The sequence below is a fragment of the Ascaphus truei genome, chromosome 5, assembly GCF_040206685.1.
Source record: "Ascaphus truei isolate aAscTru1 chromosome 5, aAscTru1.hap1, whole genome shotgun sequence".
In the NCBI taxonomy this organism is placed as follows: domain Eukaryota; kingdom Metazoa; phylum Chordata; class Amphibia; order Anura; family Ascaphidae; genus Ascaphus; species Ascaphus truei.
This window is the reverse complement of record NC_134487.1, coordinates 273,432,836-273,454,832: the sequence shown is the minus strand read 5'-3', so window position 1 is coordinate 273,454,832 and position 21,997 is coordinate 273,432,836. Positions and strand designations below refer to the sequence as shown.

General features: G+C 42.6%; 1 protein-coding gene across 3 annotated transcripts in view; it reads left to right on the top strand.

Moving 5' to 3' along the window:
• The window catches only part of NDST1 (N-deacetylase and N-sulfotransferase 1), a 33,272-nt gene extending 23,582 nt beyond the window's left edge, over window positions 1-9,690 (top strand). For all 3 annotated transcript variants that reach the window (XM_075602088.1, XM_075602091.1, XM_075602089.1), the window contains 3 exons: window positions 4,363-4,472; window positions 4,729-4,831; window positions 5,841-9,690. In XM_075602088.1, the coding sequence (XP_075458203.1) occupies window positions 4,363-4,472; window positions 4,729-4,831; window positions 5,841-5,960 (333 nt within the window). In that variant the 3' untranslated portion in view covers window positions 5,961-9,690. The remainder of the gene's footprint in view (window positions 1-4,362; window positions 4,473-4,728; window positions 4,832-5,840) is intronic.
• Window positions 9,691-21,997: the final 12,307 nt, after the last annotated feature.

Sequence of the window (21,997 nt, the reverse complement as noted above, 5' to 3'; positions counted from 1 at the left end):
ATTTAGAACACGTGCTTGGCGCACACACCCTTTTTTTGGTTGTTGGATGGGTCGCCAATGGGTTAATAGTTCAGCCTCACATCACTAATTCTGATGACCTTTTATGGTGTGTGTGCGTGTGCGCACGCACACCCACATGGATAGATCACGCACACACGCACACACGCACACACGCACACACACACACACACACGGTGACGTCAGAAACAGGGCTAAGCACGCCCTCGCCCTCACAGCCTCCTCGCACTGCGTGCCCCTCTGACCGAGAGACACGCCGTGCAGCCCGAGAATTTACCCTCCTCCAGAGATTTCTCCTCATCCGAGAGTCGCTCCTCACCTCAAAACGCCCCGCCGCCTCACAGCCTCCACAACCGCCGCTCCTCAGCTCAAGCCCCCCCCCCCCCACCTCACACCGCCGCTCCTCTGCTCAAGCCCCCCCCGCCTCACACCGCCGCTCCTCTGCTCAAGCCCCCCCCGCCTCACACCGCCGCTCCTCTGCTCAAGCCCCCCCGCCTCACACCCCGCCGCTCCTCTCATCAAGCCCCCCGCCTCACACCGCCGCTCCTCTCATCAAGCCCCCCCGCCTCACACCCCGCCGCTCCTCTCATCAAGCCCCCCCCGCCTCACACTCCGCCGCTCCTCTCATCAAGCCCCCCTCCGCCTCACACACCGCCGCTCCTCATCAAGCCGCCCCGCCACCTGACATCCCGCCGCTCCTCTGATCAAGCCGCACCGCCGCCTCAGGCACGTTCTATAGTGCCGTGCGCGCGCAGAATTTTAGTTGGCTGACGTCAGTCAGCCTTTCTATGGAAGGGCCGCGCACGGCGGGGAGCCGACAGACGGCGGCGAAGATGAAGAAAATCATCTTTTCGTGTGTGCGTGCGTGCGTGCGTGCGTGCGTGCGTGTGTGTGCGCGTGTGTGTCAATGATTGCAGAACTAAAAAAAAAATATTTATTAAACTTTTATTTTCTTTAAAAAAAATCTTGCTTAGGTCTTCCTTTCACTCACACAACCCATGCGCACACACACACACACACACACACACACACACACACACACACACACACACACACACACAGCTCCCTGCTCTATAAACATGAAAAGCATGCGGCACGTGCATTCGCATAGACACGCGCGGCCGCACATCCGCATGCTGTATATAACAGCCCTCACACACCGCCGCTCCTCTGCTCAAGAGCCCCCCCCCGCCTCACACACCGCCGCTCCTCTGATCACCCACCCAGTCACTGCCTCTCACCCAAGTGTCACTGCCTCTCACCCACCCAGTCACTGCCTCTCACCCACCCACCCTGTCACTGCTTCTCAAGTCACTGCCTCTCACCCACCCACCCAGTCACTGCCTCTCAAAGTCACTGCCTCTCACCCACCCACCCAGTCACTGCCTCTCAAGTCACTGCCTCTCAAGTCACTGCCTCTCAAAAGTCACTGCCTCTCACGCACCCACCCAGTCACTGCCTCTCTCGCACCCACCCAGTCACTGCCTCTCTCGCACCCACCCAGTCACTGCCTCGCAAGTCACTGCTTCCCAGAGTCACTGCCTCCCACCCACCCAGTCACGGCCTGTGACCAAGGGGGGGAAATTGGAGCTGTGAAGGGGGGGAATGGAGCTGTGAAGGGGGTCCCGAGCTGTGAAAGGGGGGGGGGGCATCGGACATGTGAACGCGAAGCGGGGGGGGGGGAACGCAGCTGTGAAGGGGGGAGCGGAGAGAGAGAGGGAGTGGGAAAATTAAATCCCGGGCAACGCCGGGTATATCAGCTAGTAACATCAATTAAAAATCAAGTGCGCAAAAACTTAAAAGGGTGAAGAAATGTCTACAATATGCAGCCACACTGCTGGTTTGAACACAAAACCACAGTGTAAATATTATACAATGCACCCGGCGCAATGTAGAAATAATATCAATACAATAGATCTTTTAAATGACATCTCACACAACATCCATATTATAACAGTATTATCAATAGCTACACCAATTGAATAGATTGTAGCGCTAGCAAGAATTAAATGGATATGCAGGAACAATCAAGGTCTTGAAAAAGCTGTTAGAAAGGGAAAAAAGTCAGAACTGCAAGGGAAGTTCCAATGTAGTTGAGCTGTGGGGTATGCAATGTCTTGTGATAAGGTTCAGAGTTAAAAGTTCTAAATCTCTGCGTAGCCTTCTCAAGGAAAAGTGGTATTGGGACCTTCACGCTTTAAAATGCTTATATTCACTTATATTGTGTCTTAAAGACACTGAAGCGCCTCAGCTGTTTAAATGCTGAGTCGTCATCCAGCCACTCGCTTCTCCTTTACAGACCTCCACACAAAGCTCTGTATAGCCTCCAATTTGCTCAAAATACCTTGCAAACACTCCGTGTAACTTGGGCAGATTTCACCTGGCATCCGTGGCTCGCTCCTGGTAGGGACGCGACTCTCTTCCACGTGTAGCGCCTTCCGGTGTCTCCAGTGTCTCTCACACAAACTGGTTACGTCACCATCAGCTGTGTATGCACCAGCTCCTCCCCTCTCAACAGCCCCTGTGTGCTCGCTAGAAAATGCGCATTAGCCTATGCACTGGAGCTCCACGGCTGACACCTCTCATGAGAGGGAATACACAGGAGTAACTGCTTGGTGCAATCAGGGATCTCGGTGTGTTGTAGAGATATGGAGAAAAACAGACTTACAACAGCAATGTGGTATGAAGCTGTTTACTGTATATATATCATACAGAATGAAACAGACAGACAAAGGGTGTTTCCTCTAACAACCCTACGCGTTTCATCCTATAGAGACTTCATCAGGGGTAACCAAGCTAAAGTTGTGTTTCTTTCCCTCTTCCTGTGTATTCATAATAAATTACCCAATAGCACCTTTCCCTATTACTGCGACAAGCACTTTTGAGCTGCAGCAGGGTTCACCTATTATACTTTGATATACACAGATATGTTCAGGGTCAATACAAGTAGCCAACTATATACAAATCAATTAGAGGTCAATACAAGGAGATTTCAAAATAACTATTCTTCCCAAGGGCAGTACAAACGACACGGGGCATCCCTTAAGGTTGGAGGAAAGGAGATTTCAACAGCAACAAAGGAAAGGGTTCTTAACAGTAAGGGCAGTTAAAATGTGGAATTCATTGCCCATGGAGACATTCATTGCCCATGTGATGGCAGATGCAATAGATTTGTTCAAAAAAAAAGGTTGGACATCTTTTTAGAAAGGAAAGGTATACAGGGATATACCAAATAAGTAAACATGGGAAGGATGTTGATCCAGGGAGAAATGTGATTTGCCATTATTTGGAGCCAGGAAGGAATTCAGTTTTTCCCTTATGAGAGAGCATTGGATGATGTTTCACAGGGGTTTTTTGTTTGCCTTCCTCTGGCTCAAAATACTATAAATACAAAAACAAATATAGGAGTAGTATCTATCGTCTAAATTGAGCATAGGTTGAAGTTGGACACGTCCGTTGTTTTTTTTTTTTTTTTTTTTCCCAACCTCCATCTACAATGTAACAATGCAACTTGTACAGCGCATACATACTTCATACTCCAATGAAAGTTCCTGTGAGGGTGATGGTCCCTTTAAAAAACATAAACAAAAAAAAAGCATTGAATAGGTATAACACAGAACAATGGTCTCATTGTATTAAGTGGTCCTGGTTCTCCCACCATTGTCACAGTTACGCCCAACTATGACTGATTTATTGATTAAACGGTCCCTTTCTGGTCTTGCTTGTATGATCGCTGTCTCAAAGCATGTATCCGAAGATCTACTACATCTTTCCACCACAGATGTGTGTGCATCAAGCGGCATTAAAATTAGAAAGTATTGTATTGTATGTCTTTATTTATGTAGTCCATAAATGTACATAGCGCTTCACAGTAGTAATACATGTTGTAATCATATTAATAATATAAATAACAGGTCATGGGAATAAGTGCTTCAGACATATGAGTAACATTAAGGAAGAGGAGTCCCTGCTCCGAGGAGCTTACAATCTAATTAAGTGATCTGGTTTGTATGAGAATTGCAATTCAAAGAACATTTCGGTTCCATAGATTAGCAATTGGGTGACCACATAGTCGGAGAGAAAATGAGACTCTTTGTTGGCTGTAATAACTGAAAATGGGCCAATGTGACGACTACTCATATTGGTTTTGCATGACCTCGGTAGACAAGGGGACCTTCCATTATCACATTGTCTTCCTCCAACCCACAGTTTAGGCTCCGATCTGACTAGCATAAGGGAACCAGATGCCTGAGTTTGTCACTGGTCATGTGCTATTGTCTGCATAGGAATGGATTTCAGCAGTGAAAGGTTTTACTTTTTGTGCTTTCCCCCTTCCCCGTGTAGATATTGGTTTTAGATGGCAAACTGCTGCGCACTGAGCCGGCCAATGTGATGGAGACAGTGCAGAAGTTCTTGGGAGCCACAAATCTAATGGATTATCACAAAGCCCTGGCGTGAGTACCTAGACTCCTTAATTATCTTTTCATTGCTGCTGAGAAAGCTCTTACTTTTGGGTCTTGGACTATAAAATCTGCACTATTTGAATAAATATCCACCTGGAAATCAATTTAACTTGAGTTTACATTTTAGTTTTATTTACACTTGGCAGATTTTTTATTTTTTTTCTTCCAAGCATCGCATCGGTTTAATTTCGAGTCCTGTGGAGCCCCGTGATCTCTTTACACTGATCCTTTTTTCTGTCTTTCTCAGGTTTGATGCAAAGAAAGGATTTTGGTGCCAGCTTCTGGAGAGCGGGAAAACCAAATGCTTAGGGAAGAGCAAAGGGAGGAAATACCCAGACATGGATTCGGATGTAGGTTTGGCTAGTGTACCTCCCAACTGATCAACAGTACCCTTTGATGTCACATACTCGTGACTTGCCTCCCATAATGACCATAGTGCTGCCTGACATATTCTCATACCCAAGGGAGCGCAAACTTTTCCAGCTGTGCCCCCCTGTCTTCTCTGCCTCGGTGCTGGTGCACCACTTCCCTAACTTAGAGCTGCATCAAATGACGCTTGGGTCACGTGACCCGCGGAGTCATTTGACACGTCACATGGCCCCACGGTGTCATTTGACGCTGCGTTGCCATGGCGACACGTCACAGAGCGTGTGAATCAAGGTAAGTATATCATTGCAGAGGCCTCACGCGATCCCCCGGGTGTGCCGCCCAGTTTGCGCACCGCTGCTCTAACCAACACAAGCTCTGCCATGTCACCTCATTCTTGTCCTGAGCAATCTATCTATCGCAATGTCTTTTATACTTCCTACACAGAGCAAACCCTCTAAGCTAAAAATGTATATGTCTTGCTCTGACACAGTTCTGATGCGTCTCTCCTGCTGTATCCTGTAGCAGTTATTGCTATTTCATTACGTATTCCTTCCACTGTATGTCTCATTAGCCTCCAACAGCCCGTGATATTCAGCTATAAGTCCACTAAGGATAATATTCTAACTTAAGACAAAATGCCCCAATGATGCATCCAATATGACAAATCTGTATAATTAAATACTGTAGTATTTAACTATATAATTTGTCATAGTCGATGTAGCATCGGGGCCTTTTTTGTCTTTTCTTGTATACATTCGGTCACAAGCCCACTAGCACTCCTTTTGGCGCATGATGATTTGGTGGGTTTGGGTTCTGAGTTTGCAGGGGTTGTGTGTTAATATTATGTATGTATGTATGTATGTATGTCTTTATTTGTATAGTGTGTTAATATTATAACATAACTATATAAAAAATGTTAATCATTGACTTGCTCATCATATCCTTTCAAGCCCATTAAGTTCCCTTAATTGTTTTCTTGTATCTCTGCAGTCCCAATCCTTCCTGGCCGACTATTACAGGGACCATAACATTGAGCTCTCCAAGCTGCTATATAAGATGGGACAGACGTTGCCCACCTGGCTGAGAGAGGAACTGCAGAACACTAGGTAGCTGTTGGTGTTGCTCTTTTGGGAAGATGATGAGGTCTTAGGAACTTTCCTGTACTGACCAGCCAATAGTACCACAGAGGTAGAGACTGCATTACCGAGCTATACCCTACCCATTGTGCGAGTAAAATGTGACAAACCTTTTGGTCACTTCAGTGGGATGCTGGAGCAAGGACTTTTCTTGAGATGCTCCTCCAAGATCCTTTCTCCTGAAGGCTTCACCCAGGCACTGATTGCATCATGAAAGGCCTGTTTTAGAGGCCTCATTTATTTTTGTGGGATCCTCCGCTTTATAGGGTCCCATATATTTGTCTGACTTTTTTTTTGTTCTTGGACTCAACCACTGATAAAGTATTATGAAATATGGCCCACTGATCCTCCTCAAGTAGGACAACATGTGAATCTTGGAGAGGTGCATATCTGGGCCCCTGCAATGAGCTGGAAGGACGATGAAAGTGTCTGATAATAATGGGGGCAGGTTGGAAACAGAGATGGAAGCGCCACAAAAGTTAGAAAATACTGTGTATTTCAGGAGTACGTCCCAGTCTTCCGAAGAGCCGGCTGCAGCAGCTTCTGAGGCAGCTAACAGAATGCGCTCTTGGGATCCAGAGGTTACCTAGCCAATACCTACACACAAATGAAAAAAGAAAGTTAATCAGTCGGATGAAGGGCTCCGAGCCCCAAGGCTCTAGTGTGTGCATCTGTGCTGGAGGTGTAGGCTGGTTGTGAACCTTTTAACGTACCAATGTGAGAGTTTCTTTTTAGAGGATGTCACTTGTCCCTGGCGGGTCTGTCGTCCCGCCCTGCTTTAAAGTGGAGAGAAAAAAAATACCTTTTTGCCCCATTCGAAGCCTGTTATCGTATTGCTAATGGGACAATGGGCACTAAGCAGTCAGGGCACCCTTTTTGGTAAACTGACTTCTGAGTGCCTTATTGCAATAAAAACCAGGAGTGCTAGGAAGAAAAGTCACGGTCTGTTGTACATAAATAATGCAGCTCTCCTACTTGGAAGAAAAGTTATCCAGTCCCCAGCAGGACCACCCGTAAACCCCAGTATCGCTGGTTCTTGATTGGCTCTCACCCACACAGAACCTTAAAAAGGAATGCTAATGTTTTAAAGGTGCAGTTTCACTTGGCAACATGTCTTGTAGTTGTAGTGAAAGTGCTCAGTCCTATATTACAGACATTTACTGTTTTTTTTGTTTTTTTGGATGAGTTGAACTTTTCACATTTACACCTGAAAGCTTAACTAAGAAGGAAAATCATGAATGTCACAAAATGTTCAATACAAGCTAGTTTTGTTGGGACTTGTTTTAATGAAAGAAAAAAAATGTTGAAGTTCTCACGACTGTTTTTATAAATGTACAATGCCGACTACTTTTAAGCGCCCCTGCCCCTTTAAAATCAATGTCTTTTAAAATAGGAAGCTACTGAATAACTTAATGAGGAAGTATAAGGTCAAGATTAAAATACTAAAGTAACTTAGTTCAATATATATTTTTTTTTTATCCAAGTGAGTGGAACTGCACCTTTTTAATAGATATGCAGATTATGTATATATGTAACTGTTCTGCCCCTTTTACTGGGTCGCACTTAAGCAATAATGCCCAACGTATCGGGCAATCGTCTACTAGATAAATCCATTAGAGGGTTGGCGTATGGTGACGGGGCAGTGCCCTATGGAAAACTGCCCTCTGCATAAAAGAACTAGAGCTATTAACCTTTAAACAATGAGAACAAAGACGTGATTTTGCTCTGTTTTCTTTATTGTCTTCAAACACTTGTTTACATTGGAAGGTCTTGAGATAATTACATGGTTTGTGCATGATATGAACAATGGATGAGTGCGAATTGCTGTTTCCATCCCAACATCTTCTGATCTAGAGGTTCATCGTTTTGTGACCTTATTCTCATCGTGGTCTTTTCTGTGGTATATCCCCTAAGGCGTACAGGTCGGAGGAGGCCTGCTATGCAGAAAATCAATATATTCCCTTCTGTGTCTGATGGAGGGAGATGGCTGAAGGCTCACGGAGTACATTAATGACTTCCAGCCCCTGTAATCGTAGCAAGAAAGCTCCAAAGTATTTAATTTTGTTATTGTTGTGCCAGAGTTCATATCAGGGAAGAGCCTGCACATTTCCTGCAAAACCTTGTTTTAACTGTTTTTATTTTTCGTGTGGGTGTGTGGGTGTGTGTGTGTGTGTGTGTGTGTGTCTAAAGGGCATGGTGCTTTTTTATTATTTTTTTTATTTTTAACATTTCAGTATTAGCGTCAGTTTTTTTTTTTTTTTTTTACTGGGTCACTTTGTCTTCTGGGATACTGTAAATTTACCATTGGCAAGCCAGGCGGCCGCCATGTTTAATTGGTTCTTCCGGTAGAAGACTATGGCAAGTCATGAAGTCAAGCTGGTATTTCAGGAAGCAGATAATAAACCTATATTGTGTGTAGTGTAGAGAAGATGGAAAGTGGTTACATGGCTACAATCATTACATCCAGTCTGCAGTAAAAGAAAAGACATTGAGGACTGTATCAATACACTAATTTGCATTTTGGCACACAGCCTGTTTTTTTTGGCTCTGTTTTGTAACATAAGAACCTTGTTGCTGACGTTTCTATCATCTGGTGCATATTGTTAATCTGGGTGGTTTACCTGGCAGGTATATTCTATTATATATGTGCTGGGTAACTCCTCCTTGATAACTGTCCCCCAAATCACACAAATAAAAACCCTGGTAAGATGCTAACAAGTTTAGCCAAGAAAAATATCCCATTGCTCTTAATTGGAATTGGTTTCTTAACATGTTGGACACATATTTGCAGCTGTTTTGCAATGTGACACTGTTAATATTGAGACGCAAGGGAAGTGGTGCGAGTTAAAGAACTGGAGTACAGTACTATGCAAGGAATTGCATTACTGTATCAAGCTCACAAAGAATCCCGCTAGGAAAAGTCTCACCAATAGAGTTCAAATCATATTCTTCATTTTGGAAAACTTAAAATAAATTAGTGTGTGTGTGTGTGTGTGTGTGTGTGTGTGTGTGTGTGTGTGTGTGTGTGTGTGTGTGTCACATTGTATTGTGGTATTACCTCTTCATGTCTGCTAGCAAGTGTGATGTTTGTTTTTGATCCAGAGAGAGTGGCAAGGCTACCTTCTCTTGGTTGTGATGCAGAGAGAGCGGAAGAACGAGAAGATGAATTTGCATTGTGGCAATCCAAGGGCATAGAAGGTGGACGGACCATTCATTGAATGTTCTGCTGTTGCTATGTTAGGACAGATCAGCTAGAAAAAAAAGGCATGCAGGTCCTGGATTGAGCTCCCCTGGTTGCATTTCCATATACGTATCTTAGTGGGGTGGCATTTCTCTTCAGTGGCCTTTGCCGAACACCCTTCCCTTTGCTAGTTTCTCACCTGGGTTTTAAGTAGGTAAATAAAGATTTCTGCTGTCCTGGCATTCCAATATTAGTACCAGTAAAACCTTCCCATTCTCTAGGGACCAGCAGCGAACAGAATTGCTTAAGACAATTGTGGCATTATGCATGATGGATAAAGACCTATTTACTAAGCCTTGAGGCACCTTTTTATAGTCTATTTATCGTAAAGGGAAAGTCCCTCCTAGCACCAAGGTGAACTAATGTCAGTGGCATGTTTATTGGGTAAAATTTAGGTTGTTTTTTTGTTTTTTTTAAGTAGAAGTATTTTCAAATGGTTTTTTTAAAACGTTTATTCCCCCCCCCCCCCCCCCCCCCCCCCCGGGGAACGAATACTTTGGGGTGTTTTTACAATATTTATCTAATCTTTTGGTGATTAAAAAAAAAAACTGTCAAACTAAGTTTTAGAGGTACGTTGTTATTTGATGTTAGTCTTTGACTAATGATGGCAACATAATTACTGTATAAATAAACATAAGCAGCTGATCAGAAGACCAAAAGAAAAGGAAAAGCTTATTGCATCTTGCGAATAAGCGATCATTACTTTAAGGGGGATTTCTAGAAGAGACAATTACACTGCTTTGCTGAATAACTGTAGTTCATTTTTTGGCAAACTACATGGGACTGCCCCCTTTATTTGTTTTATTTTTTGCATGGTACCTCTGGCAGTGAAAGGGCACCAGGTGATGCATTAGAGCTTAGCACCACTTAGTTATTCAGGGCCTAAACCTCTGTCTTATCACCTCCTGAGGATGTTCTAAGCTTTTGTCATAAGTGGCGTAGCCAAATAAAGCCTAAGTGGGAAATGTTTTACAACTGTAGTGCGCCATTATCTGAAGGCAACATTTACCTACGTAAGGCACAATGTATTAAACGGTGCGAAGCCACAGTGCATGGCCCATTAGAGCTAGTGGCAATAAAGTACAGTAAGGCCCATCACTGTTTAGTAAATCTTGACCCATGACCTATAAAAAAAAAAATGAAGAAAGAATTGCATTACAGTAATGGCTAACAAGGATGATGCATAGGTTTTTAAAAAAAAATTAAAAATAAAAAAGGGAGGGGGTAAACAAATATTTGAATGTGTTGTTCACCTGAATACTGATGAGTTTGTTTGAAAGCCGAAAACCACACTACTGAGACATTGTCCTTTACCCATTGGCTCACTGACAGGAAGCTGCCGGTCAGCCATTTTGAAAAGGGCAAATCCCTCTGTTTAACACACACTATATATACAACATAACATAGATACATGATCTGAAACTGGGTGGACTGCAGTATATGACATAATTGAGCATTTAACAGGGATTTTAAGCCCCCTAAACCTCCTGTAGAAGCCCAGGTATTTTCAGACTAACTATTACCTTACAAACAATGTCCATGCTAGGATGGAAAAGGCCTAGTACAAACGGGCGAGCCAGTCCGTAAGGGTAACCGGGGGCAGTAAGAGCAACTTTGCCTTTACCGATTGGCTCACCAGGAGGAAGCTGCCAGAGTCCATCCTGGGAAAATAGCGAATGCCCTTTTTTCTTAAGAGTTACAGTGCATGGAAATAGGCTTGGACATGATTTGGATAATTAAGGGGGGAAAAAGCTGGGATATGGCGGAGTGGGAGGAATGTAACTTTCAGTGTAAAGGAGTTTCAAAAGAAAGGGGAAGAAAAACTAACCACTTTTTTTTTTTTTTTTCATGTGATTTGGTGTATATTTTTTTTTATTTTTTAAAAGCCCCGTGGAAAATCTGAGATTTACTGTGTAAACTGATGATACAAGAGTTTGCAAAATTAAGTGGATTGTATTTAATGTTGGAGAGAGGTAATGTCGGACACGAAAAGATTGTTGAAATGTTCCCTTTTTATACGTCTGTATGCTTTTCGCAGTTCTCCTGACATATTTCAGCTGTCTGTGAAAAGATGTTGCCTTTTGGAGTGCCTGATTTGCTACTTTTACTACCATGATTGTGATTACCTACTGGGTTGCTCTTCATTGAGATAAATTAGCCGAGCGCCTGAGATCTTGTATGGAAAATGCCCACATGCTTATGACCTAAATATGAAACGTTTAAATGCTCCAGTATAAATGAGTAATGGTATAAATGCAGCTGGGGCAAACCGCTTCTAATCCATGCCACAGTTAAAGACCCCTTTTCTGACGCTCTCTAATTATCCATATATCTGGCCTGAGCATGGAAGTGCTCACGTTTGCTTGTTTCCCCCTCCCCTCCCAAATTCCTAGGAGACTTCAACTTGCGTTTCGTTAAACGGAGACGTACACATAAATAGGGTTAGTGACATCTCTCTTGGGATAGGGGCTAACCTAACAGCATTTCTTCGTTCCCATGCATTGCTCTTCTGCCAAGCAGCTGCTACTAACAATAGTGGTTGATAAAGCCGATACATATGGCCAGGGTATCGTAAATGTACCCTAGACGCTGTTCCTCTATTGGATTTACTGCCGGGGAAAACGGGTCTTTGGGAAATCGTCAGGAAATGTATTTTTTCACCGCCAGACCTCTCTGAAATGAGAATTTGAGTGATCAGTGAATACAAATCACATTTGCGGGAGCCACATGTCACGTTTGCTATATTTAATAAAGCACTACAGGAGTTACAGCAAGCTAATGTGATATTAACCCGACTACAATGCTCCACTGTGATGAAAGCAAAGAGTGAAACGGTTTAGCTCATACACTACATTTTTGTACATGGGTAGCAGATAAAACTCCCTTCTCAGCTGAGGAGGGCTGCACCATGTTAACAGACCATGCCACTGCAGTGAAGAGTTGAAAGTATCTTTTGCGTTTTCCAGCAGAAATGTCTGGGTGCTTGAAACCCTCAGCTGGTTTTAAACATGAAGCCCACTTTGTGTTCCTTTAATGCATGGATTTGTCGGTTGAAAGGGAGGGGTTGAGGGAAAATTGCAGCACACAATCCCTGTTTCTCCTCATTCTATTACTTTTGTATTTTATTTTCATGCCAGTGTTCTATTTCTGTTCTGTAATATCAGGAAACCACCAATTTGGATAGAATATCTTGTGGAACTCATTACTAATAAACTGGGACATCTTTTTCATTGCTCGTCTCTGTGCTGTTTTCTTATCCACTTTGTACCTTTTTTAAGCTCCATCACCATCCGATAAGGGTACCTTTTTTATTGAAAAAAACACAGAGGGTATATACTGCTCACTAAATAAAGGTAAAGTGATTTGAAATGTGGTTTTCGCCCTAAATGCCTAGATTGACATTGGGTGCATCAGATGGGCTGACTATAATACTATTACCAAAATTAGAGAGACGGATGTGTTACCAACCCCCTCCCTAGCTAGAAACCCACTGATAGATGCACTCCTGGGCTATTAAAACATAACATTTATTGTAACAATTTAAAAGGAACTACACATATATAATGATCATGAATCGTGAAAAAATAATAATATAACGTGAAGTGAGTTAAAATAAGTAGGAATAGGTCTGGTACTGGTGAAGCTATCAGGTGTATAGCCCTAGTGTCGAATAATATGATCTTAGACAACTCCTAGAATTAAATCGGCAATCAATCCATCTATAGAACCTAACTATATGTAGGGCAACTAATCCTAATTGGTGTGGCTGCTTAAATTGGTGGGCTCATAATGTAATGAGATGTTGACCCTCACACAGCATACCTAGAAACCAAAGATTGCAATGTATAAAGCAAGCCGCAAACATAAATGGTAACATGATAATCAGATAGTAGAGGCTAAGCTAGATATAAACGCCCTGCTAACCATGGCACAGCTCCAACATCACTGCATAATTTTACTCCTAGCAACTAAGTGATACTAGTTTACAGTGATGCGGGTCAGCTTAATACAATCATTGGTTGGTGGTAAGTGGATTAATCCTGTGTGGGGTAACATCGGCACACCTAAACCAGTGGGAAAGGGATAGCAAATGAAATACACATAATGTACAAGAAGAAATTGGAGACCAGTATCACTGCTTTGACAGCAAAAAATAAAAGCTTATTGGTAGTCACCTTTTCTCTGAGATGCATTGATAGGGCACACAGCCTGTCATGAAAACTGCTAATGTAGCAAGGAAGAATTTAATTGCTATTATGATCACAAAAATTGTGCACAGCTGTGTATTATTCTATCAGCAAGTATGACAATATATGAACCAGTAGACAGATGTATACTGCAATTTCATATATGCAAACAGCGGTGCCTGACAGGGGGGAAATCCCTCATTATCCAACTGCTGATATAGCCAAAATAAAGTTGACTGCTAATGCGATCACAGAAATTATGCACAGCTGTGTATTGTTATATCAGCAAGCATGACATAATATGACCCAGCAAGAAAATGCACATTACGATCTCATATATGCACACGGCGGTGCCTAACAGGGGAGAAATCCCTCAGTGTCCAATGCAAACACATTCACATTGTAGCTACCACACGGAGGAAAAAGTTGCCAGCGACACACAGTTTACCCAACCCTCCTCAATGAAGACATCACTGCGTCATTACGACCTACGCGTTTCCCTCCCGAAACGGAGCTTCGTCAGGGGCGGATGATTGACACACAGGGCGGAACTAGCTTGATATAGCATGTAGGGTTGTCATAGAAACCCTGCTCCAATCGCAATGTTTGTTTTTGTTAGTATGCCTTTGTAACAGAATTGCAACCCCTGGTGTACAAATACATGTCATTAAAAGATGGACTGTTTATTGAAATATGATAATATATTATCCTTTCTATTATATTTTTAAGAATAATTAACAAACGGATCCAAAAACATGGATGGAGGATAATAATAAACTAAAAGCTAAAAGACAGAGGAATAGATGTGATGTCCATACTATTGTGAAGTCACCCTAAAGGGGTAGCCATAACTTAATGATTGGTACATAGTTCACTCTGGGGAGGAGCAACAGATATAGGGTATTTTACATGATGTGATGTATATAGCATAGCTGCCACAAGATGAATATACAGCGTCTTATATACTGGAAAACTGATCTGAAGGGATAAACGTAGGAAGGTGGTTACAGAATGCGTTACTAAATAAAGGGCGTATATGTAAAACCCTCATTTAGTCCATATGGGCTGAGAGTCTTTAATTTATAAATCCATTCAGCCTCCCGCTCAAGTAACCTATTATCCACATTACCACCCCTCATGCTGGCACTGATGTGATCTATGCCCATGAAGGTGAGACATTTAATGTCTTCATGATGAAAATTGTTAACGTGGCGGGCTACTGGGGTATCCAGTTTGTTCTTGATAGAATTAACATGCTGCAGCACACGTCTCCGGAACTCCCTGATGGTCTTGCCAACGTATCTGCCCACAATCACAGGTAATTGGGTATATGACGGTGGTTTTACAGTAGATATATTGTCTAATATCGTATTGTATAGATTTGTCGATATTAAAAAAATTCTTGGCAGGTGTGATATTCACAGGCTTTACAGTTTTTACATTGGTACATGCCCTTCAATGATGATCTCAACCAAGTCTGATTGGTTTGACGTTGGAAATGACTGTGAATTAAACCATCACGTAAATTTGCTGATCTCCGACTTGTTATACTTGGTGTATCATTCAATACTTTATTCAGATCTTCGTCAGATTTCAGAATATGCCAGTGTTTGGAAAAAATAGACCTAATTTGTTTCCACCACGGAATTCTTGTTGCGTCGAACAGTTACATCTTAGGCGTAAATACTGCCCTATAGGGATCCCCTTAATAAGGGAAGGTGGATGATGGCTAGTAGCTGCCAACAGGCTATTAGTTGATGTCTTTTTCTGAAACACTGTAGTCTGAATAACATTGTCTGCATCTTTGCTAATTTTTAAATCGAGGAAGGTGATCTCTTTGACACTGTACTCAATGGTCAGTTTAAGGTTAAGGTGATTAGAATTCAATATGTCAACAAATTCTGTCAGTATTGGTAATGGTCCATTCCAAATGAGCAAAATATCATCAATGGCAGGAGGCCCTCGCCGCGCTTACCCTCCGTCTGGGAGCCGGTGCACGTGAGGAGGCCCGCGCCGCGCTTCCCCTCCGTCCGGGAGCCGGCGCACGTGAGGGGGAGTGCAGGAGGCCCGGGCCGCGCCGCGCTTCCCCTCCGTTCCTCGTTGTGAGCGAGGGGGGAGGAGCCTGGAGTTTGCTGCTGAGCAGGAGGGCCGCGCTTCCCCTCTCCGGGAGCCGGCGCACGTGAGGGGGAGTGCAGGAGGCCCGGGCCGCGCCGCACTTCCCCTCCGTTCCTCGTTGTGAGTGAGGGGGGAGGAGCCTGGAGTTTGCTGCTGAGCAGGAGGGCCGCGCTTCCCCTCTCCGGGAGCCGGCGCACGTGAAGGGGGTTTGGTGCGGCTGGGGATGTTGCGGAGTGTGGGGATTTGGGTGAGGGGGGGAGGGGGGAGAGAGTGAGGGGCACCGAGAGAGGGGGGGGGTGTGGAAGGTGAGCTGTGGTCCAACTGATGGGGGAGAGTGAGGCCAAGCAACTGTGTGTGTGTGTGTGTGTGTGTGTCGTCACTCCGCCTCAGGCCAATGAGAGGTGTGGGGGCGGGTGGCCCAAGGGACCAATGAGATTTCCCCTAGGGACACAGGAAGATGCAGACAGGCATACAGTGCTTTCACAAATATATAATAAGATTATCCTCCATCCATGTTTTTGGTATCCGTTTGGTACTTATTCTTAAAATATAATAGAAAGGATAATATATTATCATATTTCAATAAACAGTCTATCTTTTAATGACATGTATTTGTACACCAGGGGTCGCAATTCCGTTACAAAGGCATACTAACAAAAACAAACATTGCGATTGGAGCAGGGTTTCTATGACAACCCTACATGCTATATCAAGCTAGTCCCGCCCTGTGTGTCAATCATCCGCCCCTGACGAAGCTCCGTTTCGGGAGGGAAATGCGTAGGTCATAATGACGCAGTGACGTCTTCATTGAGGAGGGTTGGGTAAACTGTGTCGCTGGCAACTTTTTCCTCCATGTGGTAGCTACATTGTGAATGTGTTTGCATTGGACACTGAGGGATTTCTCCCCTGTTAGGCACCGCCGTGTGCATATATGAGATCGTAATGTGCATTTTCTTGCTGGGTCATATTATGTCATGCTTGCTGATATAACAATACACAGCTGTGCATAATTTCTGTGATCACATTAGCAGTCAACTTTATTCTGGCTATATCAGCAGTTGGATAATGAGGGATTTCCCCCCTGTCAGGCACCGCTGTTTGCATATATGAAATTGCAGTATACATCTGTCTACTGGTTCATATATTGTCATACTTGCTGATAGAATAATACACAGCTGTGCACAATTTTTGTGATCATAGTAGCAGTTAAATTCTTCCTTGCTACATTAGCAGTTTTCATGACAGGGCACACAACCTGTCAATGCATCTCAGAGAAAAGGTGACTACCAATAAGCTTTTATTTTTTGCTGTCAAAGCATTGATACTGGTCTCCAATTTCTTCTTGTACATTATGTGTATTTCATTTGCTATCCCTTTCCCACTGGTTTAGGTGTGCCGATGTTACCCCACACAGGATTAATCCACTTACCACCAACCAATGATTGTATTAAGCTGACCCGCATCACTGTAAACTAGTATCACTTAGCTGCTAGGAGTAAAATTATGCAGTGATGTTGGAGCTGTGCCATAGTTATCAGGGCGTTTATATCTAGCTTAGCCTCTACTATCTGATTATCACGTTACCATTTATGTTTGCGGCTTGCTTTATACATTGCAATCTTTGGTTTCTAGGTATGCTGTGTGAGGGTCAACATCTCATTACATTATGAGCACACCAATTTAAGCAGCCACACCAATTAGGATTAGTTGCCCTACATATAGTTAGGTTCTATAGATGGATTGATTGCCAATTTAATTCTAGGAGTTGTCTAAGATCATATTATTCGACACTAGGGCTATACACCTGATAGCTTCACCAGTACCAGACCTATTCCTACTTATTTTAACTCACTTTACGTTATACTATTATTTTAGGGAGGGGGTTGGTAACATATCCCTCTCTCTTATTTTGGTAATAGTACCTTTTTTATTGTACTAAATAAAGTGCTGTAGGATCCTAAACAATGAAACCTTTCCCTTGAATTAAATTGAGCCTAGTTTAAAGTTCTATTAGTCGTTAAGTACAGTACATAATTTAACAGCTAATCGGTTTCTTCAAGTGCACTACTCCACTAAAAGGTATCACAACCTACACTGAACCTAAAATAGCCTTACAATCTAATATTTGGGATTCTTCGGTAAGGAGAAATTACTGGTTAATGGGTCAAGATACACTCCATACACTCCATTTGTTGAAATTGGTCAAGAGGTACAATAAACACGTGTGTATTTGTATATGCATACACACATTTTTGTAAGAAAATAATATATCAAACTGCAATAAATACATCTTTGAATAATGCAATGTGATGGAGAAAGCATGTAGGCCGTAATAAAGCACCACTCCTAATGATGTCATAATCCTTGCATGGAATTTTCTTGTTGGTGTCTAAATAAAAGTTAAATAGGAGGGTACAGAATGCTGAGCTTTATTTCACTGACACCTGTCCTGGAGAAATGTTAATAGGATAATCCCTGAATTAACTCAATCTATGACCCATTACAGACGTCAAACATCAGTCCACTAGTGTATGTCTCTTGTGGTGCTAAAACAAAGACCCAGTGAGCTTCATATTCCTTACCCTGAGAAGGACAAGATTTTATTTATTTTTTTATCAACTCTGCTCCAACAACCGTCCCTGGAAGACACTACGAGGGCACTGTCTTTAGTAGCACAATATAGGTGGTATAACTGGAGCAGAATTCAATGCCTTGCATCACGTACTGAGTAAGAGAAGTGTGGGCCTTCCCGTGACTGGAGCTGGTCTCTAAACCATTGTGTGGAAACTATGGGCCAGTCATTCCCTTTGCTATAATTTTTTTTTTGCAAACTTACACTTCTGACTTTTTGTTAAATACTTTATTTTGTATCCTTTAAAAAGGTATAAATAGTTTAAGCTGATTTGGCGGTAGGAGATTATATATAATCTCAAACGGAAATATTACTGTATGATCATTTGCATGTCTTAGGCAGGTCTGCAACCCTGCCTTATCACACAGCGCTTCCACTGCAGCAAGGGATTCTGGGAAATGACATGCAAATGAGAACACTGCCACCTTTTGCTTCAAAACCATTTAACATGGCCCCCTATAAACTTAAGATTGTTGCATTTCACAACTTTGAGCACAGCCTGGGTTAGGCTGAGTCCCCGCTGGCGCTGAGTGCGCTCATGCTTAGAGCATGAGCGCCGGGTGTCCTGCAACTTGCGCGCGGGGGAGAGGAAGAGGGGGCGCAATTGCGGGCTATCTGAGCAAGCGGGAATCTTTCAAAAATGTTATTTACAAAAGCGCTGATCGTGTGTGCCCACGCATCGCGTGAGCGGGGACTCGGCCTAAAGATGCATAGCCAGTAAACCCACTATATGTCAAAAAGGCCCCAATGCAACATCCAACTTCACAAATCCTTTAGTGTATTAATATGTATTTTATCTATATTGTCTTCATAAACATACTTTGGGCAAAATATTTCAAGCCTACAACCACATCACGTTAGACACATTTCAGTAGGTCTTACACTATCAATATTATACTGTCTGATGTATTTGTACTGTAGGTGCTATTGTCATGCTCTGTAGCAGCAAATGTATCTCCCCCCTCCCCTGGTAGGAAGACATCTCTTAATGTTGTTCATGTACATGTGTGTTCCAGGACCCACTTTTTAAGTGGGACGGGTGAGCTTAAACTAAGGAGGAGGGGGTCCAAGACCTCCCAAAATTGTTACCAATTTATATTTTGCCTTTTATAAAAAATAAAAAGGACAGAAAATAAGGTTTTATCTTTAATGGGAACACTATAATAATTTTAATGAGTATAATCGTATTGGTCGCTGTTTGATTAACGATAACATCAAGTTTTAAAAGATTCAACAAAATGAGTTAAATAAATATTGTGAAAGCATTTTGTTATGAGGGGCACATTTTATAAGTTAAAAAAAAAAATCTGGTTTAACTACTTTTTTTTTTTTCCCCTGGATTGATCAATGTGAGTGGGGAGACCTTCAAAATAACAAACAGTTGATCGCTACCATAGAAAAGCAATACAATGTGTATTTATCTGTTACTATAAATATTGAACAACGGGTAAAACTCTCCTTATCGATGAGAGAAATTAACGGAAAAATACTTCCTTTTTTTCTTTATTGGAAAAATAATTAAGAGGATTTCCTAACCCAATGCAAATATTAACTCCAATATGTTTTACTCACAGTGGTGCTCAACTTCAGACCTTATGACCCCCTCACCCCCACGACAGGTCAGATATTAAGGATATCCCTGCTTCAGCACAGGTGGCTCCGTCAAAGATTGAGCCACCTATGCTGAAGCAGGGATATCCTTACAACTTGACCTGTTGCATGAGGCCTGGAGTTGAGCACGCCTGGTTTACTGCACCGAGAACCCCCGTTAATTGCCACGGACTTTGAGTGGTGCTCAAACACGTACAGAAGACAGTGAATTTACCCCCTAAGAGCTTGTGCATGTACCTACTACATCCGTGATATATTGGTATGATAAGAATACTGCAGTGATTTGGACAGACGCATATGATTTCTCTAAAATCATAAAATGCTGAAGGATATTACAGTGGAATATGACGAAAGTAATTTATGACCGGGAAATTTAAAAAAAAGAGTAATTTATTAAATTAAATATTTTGAACGCATCAAGCTTCCAAACCATATTGCACACAGTTTCCAAGCAAATAGTGGAGGGGTTCATTTCTATATTATGTTTTTTTTGTTTTTTTACACACACCTGTGATTAAAAAAAAAAAAATCACAAATGAAGGCATTCACTGGATCCTATATGTAACATACTCCGCACAAAAAGATAAATGATTATACGGTAACCACTGCTAACCAGATCATGCTACTTTTCAATGTGTTCAAAATGCTGCAGCAGAGAGAACCTCACTCTCCTCTTGATCGGTCTGTGCTTCTCTCCTCGTGAACATAGTTGCTGGCTCCCCATTAAATGCCACATTTCTTCTTTGCTCAGAGCAGTGATTACCAACCTTTTTTGTTTGGAGGAACCCTTGAAGTATTTCGAAAAATCTCGGGGAGCCCCTATCTGGCTGACACATATTAGGTTCGACAGGGGTCAGTCACAAAATTTCACACCTCACGAGCCACCTCTATTTCCCACAATCTACCTATGTGTTTCTCTCCCATCCGTCTCACTAACTCTCCTCCCTGCCGCCTTGCATGTATTTATCTCTTGCGTCTCACTCTTACTCCCTCTTTTCCTCACTCACTCCCTCCCGTCTCTCACTCGCCCCTCCCTTCTCTCACTAGCCCCTCCCTTCTCACTAGCCCCTCCCTTCTCACTAGCCCCTCCCTTCTCTCACTAGGCCCTACCTTCCGTCAATTACCCCACTCTCACTCAATCCACCGTACAAAATACCACACTGAACACAGAGCGAGAGCTAAAACTGAAGGAGGTTGATAATTGGAGATCTGACCCAAAGTTTGGTGACCTAGAGTCCAGACTTAAATCCAACATAGACAAGTTCACAGCTGATTTAAAAGAGAGGAAACGTAGAAAATTTGTAAGAGACACAAAAGACTTCCAAGAAGGGAAAATATTTCGGTATAAATTTGCCAAACCATCTAAGAAAACAACACAAAAACAGACAGTATAGTGTCTTAACTCCTCCACTGACTGGACTAATTTTGACACGGATGAGGAAAGACTTATTCTAGGTGAAGGAACATCTTCTTTAGCCCCATCACCCCAGGTTCCACATGTTTTAGAACAACAGAAAACAGGGGAAGGGGTTCAAAGGTAAGAGGAAAACAAGGAGAGGAAAAGGTCTAGGTATTAAGGAGCAAGGACCCCCAACCCCAACGGAGCAAACCAAGGGAGAAACAGCTACCTTACTAACAGAAACCACTGATAAAACCATAATAGTCAATTTGTCTGACTTCACACTGAACAAAGAACACATAAAGGTACTTAACAAGGGACTGTCGTTTTCCCCTTCATTCAATATTGATACCTTTGAATGGGTAAAGGATACCAATCTCTTTACTAGGAAATTAAAATTACACAAATTCTTTCATCTGCATAAACAAATGATAGCAATGGCTATGAATGTTCCACCCCTCAACCTCTTAGACACTGAAACACTTGATAACCTTACATCTCTCTTAAAAGAGTCAAACAAGACCCCAGGTGAAGGGCCCTTTACAAATCTCAGACCAAAGTCTAAATTCTTACCCTTTAGTGAACAGTTTGCTAATATAGATGTATTCTGTGACCTTGTCACTAAGGACCTGGAGTCATTACCCAAGTTTAAGATACTGGATAATCTCACATATCCAGAGATAACAGCTCTCAAGGAATTGGAGTCAAATGACAACATAACAAAACTGTCAGATAAGGGTGGCAACCTAGTCATAATGAATACCTTGGACTGTAAAACAGAAAAACTCAGGTTGCTGTCTAACAGTACATGTTATGAAATACTGGA